General features: G+C 39.2%; 1 protein-coding gene across 2 annotated transcripts in view; it reads left to right on the plus strand.

Moving 5' to 3' along the window:
* The window catches only part of KLHL1 (kelch like family member 1), a 164,759-nt gene that overhangs the window by 127,314 nt on the left and 24,814 nt on the right, over window positions 1-12,631 (plus strand). For both annotated transcript variants that reach the window (XM_070751364.1, XM_070751365.1), the window contains exon 8: window positions 11,741-11,903. In XM_070751364.1, the coding sequence (XP_070607465.1) occupies window positions 11,741-11,903 (163 nt within the window). The remainder of the gene's footprint in view (window positions 1-11,740; window positions 11,904-12,631) is intronic.

Genomic DNA, 12,631 nt, shown 5'->3' on the forward strand with positions numbered 1-12,631 from the left:
CCTTTGGTCCCCACCTGTCACTCAGCTCTCACCTGTGGCTCCCAGTAGCTGTAGCATACACAGTGACCACACCCTGGGTAACACCTCCAACAGGCTGGCCAAACTAGGTTGAGAATAGCTGTTAGGTTATTGACTAGTGATGGGCGAACCCAACGGTGTTCGGGTTCGGCAAGTTCAGCTGAACTTTACGCAAAATTTGGCCGAACCCGAACTGAACCTGAACTCGAACTCCAAATGCTGACGTCAAAGCTCCACCCCTGGAATCCCATCGTTTTTTAATTATACAGATTTTTTATTTTTATTTATTTTTATTTTTATGAAAAAGGATGCCGCAGCGGCACTGCAAGCAAAGGGCGGTCCTTTCACATAAAAATAAACATGTTTATTTTTACGTGAAAGGATCACCCTTTGCTTGCAGCACTGCTGCGGTGTCCTTTTAGGTAAAAATAAACATCTTTATTTTTACGAAAAAGGACACCGCACCGGTGCTGCAAGCAAAGGGCAGTCCTTTCTCGTAAAAATAAACCATGTTTATTTTTACGAGATGGTCGCTGCCGGCACTTTGACGTCACAGAGACATCACTTCCTGGCCAGCCGAGGCAACCGAATGCTGAACGCGATGCCGAACTTTGCCCGAAGTTTCAAAAACTTTCGGGTTCATGTTCAGCATATTGAACACTGCAAAATTCAGTACGGACCCCAATTGTGCGAGTTCGGTTCGCCCATCACTATTATTAACCTTAAGTGAGATAGGGACTTGTCTATCTCAAGTATATGAAGACAGATTTTGATGGACTGAGCAGATGAAATCTAGTAGATTAGGACAATAGTCATGAAGCCAGTTTCTGCAAGCGAAGTGGTATACTAACAGCATGGCAAGACATGAAAAACGCCCTGGTCAACCACTGTGCCCAGCCCATCTCCAATTTTCTTGACTCTATCCTGCAATTGGAGCAAGATGGAATATGGGAAGAGAGAATGAGGCTGACTATGCGTACTTCTCTCTCCTTTTAATCCAATTCATGTGGAAGTCTTGAAATCCTCCCCAAGAAATCCTCTTCAAAAACAATAGATGAACATCATAATTTTTTTTCCTTAAAAGTAGCTAACATTAGAACTAATAAGGTGGTGGTAGCAAAATTATCCTTCCTGGCTTTTCTACATTCCATTCTTAAATGAGAATAGATTTTTGTTTCAGTAGAGCACAACAATAGTTTCTTTTCTATGGATGACACTTTACTCTTGTCACGTAGAATACATCAGAACTGATGAGTCAAGAGAAATGTAGGGAGCTTGATGTATCCCTAATAAGTAGAGATTCGAGGTAATAACAACAGATTGTTTCTTTTTCATTTACATAGATCTTCTAAACAGAAAGTTTGCCTGTTTGGCGACACAGAGCAAATGTTTAAAATTTGAAATGTTCTGACTAGTGTAGGGCGAACTGAACTTGCAAAGTTCGGGTTCATGCCAAACTTTGCAGTGTTCAGCATGTCAAACCCGAACCCGAATTATTTAAAAAGTTCAGGTAAAGTTCGAGTTCGGCATTCGCTTGAATACTGCAAAACGCTGCCTCCCGGGAGGAGAGTGGGGATTCCCCACCTCCTTTTGCTTGTGGCGCTGCAAGCAAAAGGAGGTGGGAAATCCCGCGACGGAATTCCAGGGGCGTGGCTTTGATGTCACAGAAACTACTTCCTGGCCAGCCGAAACAGGGAGGAAGAAGTCTCCGTGACATCAAAGCCCTGCCCCCGGAATCCAATCGTGGGATTCCCCACCTACTTTTGTTTGCAGCGCCGCTGCAGCATCCTTTTCTGTAAAAATAAAAGGAAGCAAAAGGAGGTGAGGAATTCCCCACCTCCTTGTTTATTTTTACAGAAAAGGGCACCACAGCGGCTTGCTGCTGTCCGGGTTTGGCTTCGGCGAACTCACCCGAACTTCACGGCAAAGTTCGGGTGAGATCGCCGAGCCTGAACTTTGTTGGGTTTGCCCAACACTAGTTCTTACCTGAACTTGGAACATGCTGTTTCAATGATCTTTGGATCACTTCGTGTTTGAAACACAAGGCTTCAGATTTCAAGGAAAGTTTTTTTTCAAGCTCAGAACTTGTCAGATGTGAACCAAACAGCTCAGCTTGAATGCATGGCAGATGTTCTCTAAGTGGTTCAAATTTGAGAGGTTTTGCTAGATGAGAGTGACAGATCTGAAGGACTATGCATAGGACATTAACCAATTTATTGTGTGATGCTTTTTAATAAACACAATTTTAAAAGGCATGGCATTCATAGTTTTGCACCATTTTTTCAGCATTCATATGAGTATAAGCTATGTTTGGCAAAGGGTTAGAGCTGTTTGAAGTCTTCCAGAATAACCGTGGAACAATTTTTTTTATCTATCTCATCAATTTCTTCCCATTGTAAGTCTACTTCAGTGAAAACAGCAATGGATAACCTTTGCATTGTGGAAGATGGATTTTCATTGCATTTTAAATCAAGGTGTAATTTTCATTACCAGCATTCTTATTTCTTTTCTTTATACCCTTTTGTTCATTGTCTAGAGCAGTTTAACAATGGGGTCTGTCAATGTTTGCAGTGGATTAAATTACAGGGAAGTGATACAAAATCTAATCTTTCCCATTTTCATCAGCAATTCCTTTAAAGTTCAGCAGTGTTCTGCCAAGAGTCCCTTGGGAGTTGGGCGGCATAAAAATCTGAATAATAAAGAAATAAAATAAAACAGACGCACATAGTTACCGCGGTCAGAATCTCAATAGCACAAGTATGGAAGAAAGAATATACCCCATCTGAAAACTTAATTATTGAAAAAAAATTCAGTTGTGCCGAAATGGACATAATGACAAACAAAATAAAAGGAGTAAGAAATAAAGAAATATGGGAAAAATGGTATAGATGGATCCGCAATAAAAAACCAAAATTGACAATATAGAGTATAGGTGTAAATGAAAAAGACTAAGAAATATCAACATTTTGTTATACAGTGATCCCCCGAGTTTCGCGATCCCGATCATTGCAAATCGCTATATCGCGATTTTTCCACCCGATGACGTCACTCCCTTCCTTTCTCATCTTTCTTTCTCTCTCTCTTTCTCTATCTTGCTTCTTCCTCTCTCACACTCTCTTCCTCCCTCTCTCATCTCTTTCTTTCCTTCTCTCTCTTTCTCTATCTCTCCCCCTCTTGCTCTCCAGCGATGGGGAAACCCCATCTTCGGCTCCTCGCTGCTGCGGCGCTGCAAGCGAGCAGCCGGGCGGGCGGGCAAACGGGCAAGCGGCAAGCGATCTTGGGGTTTCCCCGTTGCCTGGGCAACGGGGAAACTCCATCTTCGGCTCCTCGCTGCTGCCGCGCTGCGGAGCAGATCAGCTGTTGGGCGGCCGAAGGGGTCTTCCCCGCCGCCCACACGCAAACTCCACCATCTGCGCATGTGCGGCCATGGAAAACAGGACGCGCATGCGCAGATGGTGTTTTTACTTCCGTGCCGCTACATCGCGAGTTTACGATTATCGCGAGGGGTCTTGGAACGGAACCCTCGTGATAATCGGGGGATCACTGTATATTGATATAAGGATTTTATTTGTACTGTACAGTATTTGGTTTGCACATGACACAATGAAAGGAATTGTAATAAATATGAGATAACAGAAGCGGTATTGGATCTGTAAGAACAACGATTTGACTTTCTGTTTTAAATAATAAAAGCTTAAATAAACTTTAAAAGAAAAAAAACAGACGTGAGAGTATAATCCTGGTTCATTAAACTGACTCAACTATTACAGATTGTGAACTTTAACCAAGAAAAATAAAAGAACCTCACTGAAACACATATCATAGTGATTTCATGAGACTAATTATTGTACCAGCTAGAACAGTGATGGCGAACCTATGGCACGGGTGATACAGCTGGCACATGGAGCCATATCTGCTGGCACATGAGCTGTTGCCCTAGCTCAGCTCCAACGTGCATGTGTGTGCTGGCCAGCTGATTTTTGGCTCATACAGAGGCTCTTGGAGGACATTTTTGGCTTCCAGAGAGCCTCCGAGGAGACAGGGGTGAGCGTTTTTACTGTCCCCCAGTTCCAGGGAAGCCTTTGGAGTCTGAGGAGGATGAAACATGAGCCTACTGGGCCCATCGGAAGTTGAGAAACAGGCCGTTTCCGGCTTCCAGAGGGCCTCAGGGGCATGGGGAAACTGTTTTCACCCTCCCCAAGCATTGAATTATGGGTGGTGGGCAATCGCACATGCGCGATAGCACACACACCCAATCTTTTGGCACCCGAGGAAAAAAAGGTTCATCATCACAGACCTACAACATGAGAATATATATGATAGAGCAGTGTTTCCCACCCTTGGCAAGTTGAAGATATTTGGACTTCAACTCCCAGAATTCCCCAGCCAGCAAATGCTGGCTGGGGAATTCTGGGAGTTGAAGTTCAGATATCTTTAACTTGCCAAGGGTGGGAAACACTGTGATAGAAAATATTGGATTTTGGCTTAAGGTGTGTAGCTCCACATGGTAAATAGGAGATAGGTACTGTTTAAAAGAAGAGAAGGTTTCCACTGTTTTATATCTAGAGGCAGAAAAATAATTTCCCAACTTCCCATGATAATAATTTAAAACTATTGGTTAAAGGAGTCTTTAGACCAGAAGGAAGAATGAATACAGAAAGACACCAAGAAACATCTATTTTTTTTAAGGTCAATCAGAAAAGTTAAAACAACTTAATGCGATTTTAAAATGTGATTGGATTTTTTCAATTCAGTAAACAACCTAGTAAGTATGTTGGATCTGACATAAGGAAGTCTTATTGTTTGGGCACAAAATTTAATTCTTGTATTGGTATTTCAGGATGCTTATATTTTTATTTTTTTAAGGATAGCATTTCTTGTAAAATCCAGACTTGAAGAAGGCATATTCTAAGGTTGTTTTTTTTTATTTTCACTAGGGAGAAAGGGATATCTTCTAATAGGAGGGATAGTTCAAAAATTGTCTGATGGTATTTATCACCCAACATTGCAGAGAGAAAGGTGCTACATAATTCTTGTGCTGCATAAGTATTGTATCTTAAGTGAAGATTCTATCCAACTTCACTTATGTGAATTTGATCCCCACTTAACCTAACAGAACCTAGTTATGATATATGGAACTATAGTGTTTTCAGAGATACGAGTATTTACTGAAGTAGACATAACATTATTGCTGCTGCTGTTATGACTATTTACTCCAGGAGACTTACAAAGTCTTTTTATTAGTGGCTGATATTTCATTGTGAGTTAGGGATTTATGCTTAGCTGAACTAAGATAGTTAGATAGATAGATAGATAGATAGATAGATAGATAGATGGATGGATGGATGGATGGATGGATGGATGGATGGATGGATGGATGGATGGATGGATGGATGGACGGTCTGTCTGTCTGTCTGTCTATCTATCATCTATCTATCTATCTATCTATCTATCTATCTATCTATCTATCTATCTATCTATCTATCTATTTAGTCTCCATGCCTTTAATCATCTCAATGGCTCTTAGTTTAAGTAATGAAATATCTACAGGAAAACAACCAAGCTCGTAGAGCACCAGGCAACCCTCAATTAAATAACTTTAAAGGGCTATACTTAATTGGTCTTTGATCTCTTAATAAACTTAATAGTTTAGTTTACAATTAACACTTAAATAGTAATGGTTAAATAGAGTACCATTACAGTATTTTCAGAAGTAGTTTTGGATTCTGTTGACACCTTCTCTCTCTTTTAGCTCTAACCACGTGAAATCTTTATATCAAAGAGATAATAACCACCAAAATGTGGCATTAAAAAGATCACCCTTGAGATGATATCTCTCCAATAGAGATTTGCGGAAGGAGACTTTTCTCTTGTCGGACCTTGGCAACACTTTGTCAGAGATTATAGACAAACATCCTAAGTACCCCTTCAATTTCTATATTTTATATCTTATATAAAAACATAGCAGTAAAGCTAAATGTCCAATTGATCAGCTCCAAGGGTGTGTAAAAAAAAAATTGGTTAGTATATTTGAAAGAGTTGATGATTTTTATGTACCCCTTCCACAGCTTTATTACTTTCTAAGTAACGGTGGTACTTTTTCAATTTATTTTCAGTGCCCTGAGGGTCCCATAGTCATTTTATATAAAAAAATATTGCTTTTCCCAATTCTCAGATACATTCAGGTACCATTAATGAACTTTTATTTGAGTTTGTGTGTCTTTGTGTGTATAAGAGAGAGTGAGAAGGAGAGAAGGGAGAGTGAAAGTAGTGAAGGAGAGAAAGAGCAGGAGAGAGAGCGAGAGAGAATGAGAGTATGTATTTCTATTGACAATCAAAAACACATTTACATTTTTACCGGAGATTCATTTATTTTAAATTAAACAGGACCCTAAAATTCAAATATTCCTTTATACATGCTAGTAATATCCTTTAAAAATGGATTCAAAAGGACTGATAGAAAGTAAGATTTTGGAAATTCTATAATGAGACTCCTCGGCTAAAGAAATAAACACGATCCCCCTGTTTATTATTATTTCCTTTCAACAAAAGGGCTTTGTGGTGTCTTATATTATATTCTCTGCACATCCAGGCTGTAAAATGCATCAAATAGATTCACACTGTCTGTTTATTGGGCCAAGTATTGGATATATGCGCATACATTGGCAGAATTAGGTTGGAAACAAAGAATAACTTTCTTCCTGGACCGAAGAAAGAAAGTTCAGTTAATTCTGATGCCATTATTATTATTATTATTATTATTATTATTATTATTATTATTATTATTATTATTTATTGGATTTGTATGCCGCCCCTCTCCGGAGACTCGGGGCGGCTAACAGCAATAACAAGAGAGTGTACAATAATAATCCAATACTAAAAACAATTAAAAACCCATTATTATAAAAACCAAACATACATACAGACATACCATGCAGAAAATTGTAACGGCCGAGGGGGAAAGAGTATCTCAGTTCCCTCATGCCTGGCAGCAGAGGTGGATTTTAAGTAGCTTACGAAAGGCAAGGAGGGTGGGAGCAATTTTAATCTCTGGGGGGAGTTGGTTCCAGAGGGCCGGGGCCGCCACAGAGAAGGCTCTTCCCCTGGGTCCCGCCAAGCGGCATTGTTTAGTTGACGGGACCCGGAGAAGACCCACTCTGTTGGACCTAACTGGTCGCTGGGATTCGTGCAGCAGAAGGCGGTCCCTGAGATAATCTGGTCCGGTTCCATGAAGGGCTTTATAGGTCATAACCAACACTTTCATCTTATCATGGAAGTTGTGTAAGTGCTATTCTCAACTTATGACCAATTGTTTAACAATAGGGAAAAATACTTTTAACTTATTCTTGAACTTATAACTATTGTATCACTCCCGTGGACCCGTGGTCCCATGATTACAATTTGAATCTTAGTAACCAGCTGGCTTTCACAATGGTTGCAGCAATCCTGAGGTCATAGAATCGTGATTTGCAATCTTCCCAACCAGCTTCTGATTAGCAAAGTGAATGGGTGGGATCCAGATTTAACCATGTGATTTACTTAATGCCCATGATAAAAATGATGGTTAAAAAATCAGATCTGGTCATGCGATGAGTTGCTTAATGACTTTGCTTTAGATATCTAGTGTTTTTTTAAAAAAAAAATATAATATTTATTTCAAATAAATGGGGGAAGGGAATACAAAAAACAAAAGGTCTATTTAGACATTGGTACAAATTTGTGTGGTTTTAAAGTATGCAATTTTAAAATAATATACATATTTACATGGGGGAGGAAAAGGGAGAAGAAAAGTTAGAGCAGGAGGGGAGGAGAGAGAGGGGGTAAAAGGAGGAAGAGAAGAGAGAAGAACAAAAAGAAAGAAATGAAGAAGGAAAAGAAATAAAACAGCTAGGTGAGAAAAGAAAAGAGCAAGAACATATAGAAAAAAGACAGAAGATGAGACCAGCAATAGGCTAGTGTATCGTTTCCTTACGACGTAAAGTTCGTATTAATCGTTGGAGTGTCGTTCCTTTTTTAAAAAAAAATTCTATTTGTTGGATTAGGATTGTAGTTTTAAAATTTTTCCCGTGTTTATATATATATATACTTCAGCCTGATGATGGTGAATGTGATTTCACCGAAACGTCGCATAGACATGCAAAATATTACACAGGGCAAAACCCGAACTCAGAACAATCTACATATATATATATATATATGTCACATGTTTTTTTTGCTGAATTTGAAAATTAAGGGAGACTAGGATAGATCTATTTCGGCCTTATTTTGGCCTCATCAGCTAGCCATACCCACTGGGACTTGAACCTGCAACCTTTGCCTTGTAAGGCAGAGAATTATCCTCTAGGCTACAGTATCCAATCCCTATATATGTATGTGTGTGTGTGTGTGTAGATTGTTCTGAGTTCGGGTTTTGCCCCGTGTAATATTTTGAGTGTCTATGTGACGTTTCGGTGAAATCACATTCACCATCATCAGGCTGAAGTTGTAAGCTTCGTGCTGCTGTAAATATTTACATATTTAAATATTTACATATATATGTATGACGGTCTTGGTATATTCGGGTTTCTTCCCGTGTAGGATTTGGAAATTTCTGGCGACGTTTCGATGAGGTCCCACTCATCATCTTCAGGCTGGTGTTTCTGTCCTTGTTCTAAGGCGAACACTGCTTGTCTGTCCTTGTTCTAAGGCAGTGTTCGCCTTAGAACAAGGACAGAAACACCAGCCTGAAGATGATGAGTGGGACCTCGTTGAAACGTCGCCAGAAATTTCCAAATCCTACATAGGAAGAAACCCGAATATACCAAAACCGTCATACCTGTACCCGTGAAAATCTACAAAAACATATGTATGTATGTATGTATGTATGTATGTATGTATGTATGTATGTGTATATGCAGTATCTTGCAGGAATTTGTATACACAATTAGATTATTTTGTTGGATTACTATCTTTTTGTATTAATTGAAAAATTTTCCTTTAGATATCTAAAACATACAAGAATATCCAAAAAGCTGATTTTTTTTTCATTTTTTTCACTTAGCAACTGAAATTATGGTCCCAATTTTGGTTGTAAATTGAAGTCTAATCTTGTATTATCTGAAGACTTCTTCATACCTATGTGAATGGGTGCCCCAACAATGTTGGTTATGTGGCTATAAGCAGGGCACCTATTACCATAAGTGCTGGACCTGTCCAAAATCAAAGAAGTGTTGGTGCAAAATAAAGAGATGGATGGAAGAAATAACAGGACAAAAAATACAGATTAAACCAGAATTATTCCATCATGGTATCCTAGAGGTGAAAATGGATGAAGAAATCCAATATACACTGTGCAAAAAAAATAAAGGGAACATTTAAAAAACACAATGTAACTCCAAGTAAATCAAAGTTCTGTGAAATCAAACTGTCCACTTAGGAAGCAACATGGATTGACAATCAATTTCACATGCTGTTGTGCACATTCAACTTTGTACACAACAAAGTATTCAATGAGAATATTTCATTCATTCAGATCTAGGATGTGTTATTTGAGTGTTCCCTTCATTTTTTTGAGCAGTATATAATACTGCATATACTGACAGCTGCTAGAATTATCTTGGCACAATATTGGAAATAGGTTGACTGCCCATCAGATGTAAAGATTATTAGTAAAATACTGAAATGCACCAAAATAGACAAATTGATAATGGAGCTACACAAAAGAGATGAATATATATATACAAAGTAGTATATATGGTTAGAAAATAGAAATGAAAATTAGATAATAACATATGATAGTTATACATACATATGTAAGAAAATGCAAAAAGGAATATGTGTGTAAATAGTAATAATGTAAATAATAAAATAACAATAGAGTAGAATATATTAAAAACGAGAACATAGATAAGTAACTGCTATCAGTGATGCTGGTACGAACTCACTGCAATGAGCAAAACTTGTTTGTGTGTTTTACATTTTTTCTTTGTGTGTGTTTTGTACTTTTTTTAATTTTAAAAATGTTTAATAAAAGTCAATTTAAAGAGAGAGAGAGAGAGAGAGAGAATGGGCGCTCTATTGTCAGAAAGTCAAAGCTCTGTGCTTAGGTTCAGACATAGTTTTCACTTACTTTCTCTACTCGTGCATACTCTCTGCTTACACACAGCTTCAAAACATGCCTAAATAGGATGACATAGTGCTGGGGTGGTGAGTGGGGTTGGGCTCACCTGTAGAGTTGCTATTACCGGTTGCCGGAACCAGCTGAATACCACTTATGGTTAAGCTAGTTTGATCCTCATGGTTAAAGAAGAAAGGATAGTTGCATAGATGATAGATAGATGGAGGGATACAGGAAAGAAAGATAGATAGATGAAAGAGAGAGGGGGGTAGAGAGGGAGAGAGAAAGATGTTGCTTGAATTAAACAAAGTTTAAAAGAAGGAAGTTAAATAGTCACTGGAGGAAAAAATATTTTAGCTTTAGGTACGTTTGGACTAGTTATCTCTTTAATCTTTCTGTTCTATCTGAGAAGTATCCATCTTCAGTCATCTCAACAAGATATAAGAGCCCCTTAAAATGACGTGTTCCATTAACGGCATAAAGCTTAGAATTCCTTAAGATGATTAAGAGATCTGAAGTCTGAAAATAAGCCATATAGTTTCAGGATTCATTCTGTCTGCTGATCTAATGGTCCCCATGTGAGCAATAGTGAAGAATGAAAAGCTGTCATTTAGCGGACAGGTGGTCTACTGGGGGAGATGCCATCCGGCTTTACAACTATTCCACTGAGCTTGATTTTGGTAGCCTGGAAAAGCAGGATAAACCATCCCAATGTTAGGAGCCAAGAGAGTTGAGTGTATTTTCTATGTTCATATCCAGATGTTGAAAATGCACAGAGGAAGGAAACGGTCCAGCTTTGTGCCCCAGTTGAGACCACACAACTTTATCACTCCCTTTCCTTCCACCCATCCTTCTGCCCCGCTGCTGGCTTGATGGTAAAATTTCAGGAAGGAAAGATTTAATGTTTAACTCCTTCCTTCTTTAAAACTCTGGGTGGATGATGGCCAGTATTCCATGTTCCCCCACATTGGCTTATGATATATTTTGCATTTCTCCTTAGCTTTGATGATGTTACCTCATTTGGGTGATGAAACACCTGTAAGAAAGCAACCAAGCTCAGAGAGCACCAGTTGTCTTATCTTCCTCCTCCTCCTCCCCTCCTCCTCCGCCTCCTCCTCTTCTCCTTCTCCTCTTCTCCTTCTCCTCTTCTCCTTCTCCTTCTCCTCCTTCTCCTTCTCCTCCTTCTCCTTCTTCTCCTTCTCCTTCTTCCTCCTCCTCCTCCTCCTCCTCCTTTTCTCCTCCTCCTTCTCCTCTTCTCCTTCTTCTCCTTCTTCTTCTCCTTCTCCTTCTTCTCCCCCTTCTCCTTCTTCTTCTTCCTACTCCTCCTCCTCTTCTCCTTCTCCTCTTCTCCTTCTTCTCCTTCTCCTTCTTCTCCTCCTTCTCCTTCTTCTCCTTCTCCTTCTTTTCCTCCTTCTCCTTCTTCTTCTTCTTCCTCCTCCTCCTCCTCTTTCCGAAAAATCCTACTCTATTTTTTTACTGATCATGTTACCCAGTTAGGGTCACAAAACATCTGTAAGAAAACAACCAAGCTCAGAGAGCACCAAGGACCTCTCGTTAAGCCTTTAGAAGTCTTTCCTTCTGTTGCTAGTTCTGTTCTCACGTTCTTTCTCTGCCTCTTCTTTTTAGGAGTTACTGTTCTTGAAGGGCCCATTTATGCAGTAGGAGGTCATGATGGCTGGAGCTATTTGAATACAGTCGAGAGGTGGGATCCACAAAGTCAACAGTGGACCTTTGTGGCCAATATGTCCATTGCCAGAAGCACCGTTGGGGTAGCAGCTTTAAATGGCAAGTGAGTAGGGGGACTTGAGAATAGCAACTGGGAGACATGCAGAGTTTTGGGCATCAGCATGCTAGAATGGCTATCTGCAAGAACACTCTACATGTTGCATGTAGCTTTTCCTCCCAAGCTGTTTAAACATCAATGAGAAAGGCAAGTGATGGACTATTACTTTTTTTTTAACCCAATGATTTTCTCCTTACAATTTTTATTTATTTATTATTTATTAATTGGACTTTTATGCTCACAACATATAATAAAGCAATATATAACATTTTGGGTCCAATTAATTAAATATAAAATCTAAAACTAAAAACCATAAAAAACCAGTCATTCCCATTAAATCAGTTTCTCTCAGTCCATTCATCATCCAGGGGGCAAGAATCTAATGGACCCAAGCTTGGTGACATAAGTGAGTAGAATAAAATAGAATAGAATAGAATAGAACAGAATAGAATTTTATTGGCCAAGTGCGATTGGACCCACAAGGAACTTGTCTTGGTGCATATGCTCTCAGTGTACATAAAAGAAAAAGATACATTTGTCAAGAATCATGAGGTACAACACTTAATGATTGTCATAGGGGTCAAATAAGGAATGAAGAAACAATCAATATGAATAAAAATCTTAGGATACAAGCAACAAGTTACAGTCATACAGTCCTAGGTGGGAGGAAAAGGATGATAGGAATGATGAGATTCACTTAAGATTCTTACAGAAGGCAAAGAGTGTGGGGACAG

This window comes from Erythrolamprus reginae, chromosome 4 (assembly GCF_031021105.1).
Source record: "Erythrolamprus reginae isolate rEryReg1 chromosome 4, rEryReg1.hap1, whole genome shotgun sequence".
NCBI lineage: Eukaryota > Metazoa > Chordata > Lepidosauria > Squamata > Dipsadidae > Erythrolamprus > Erythrolamprus reginae.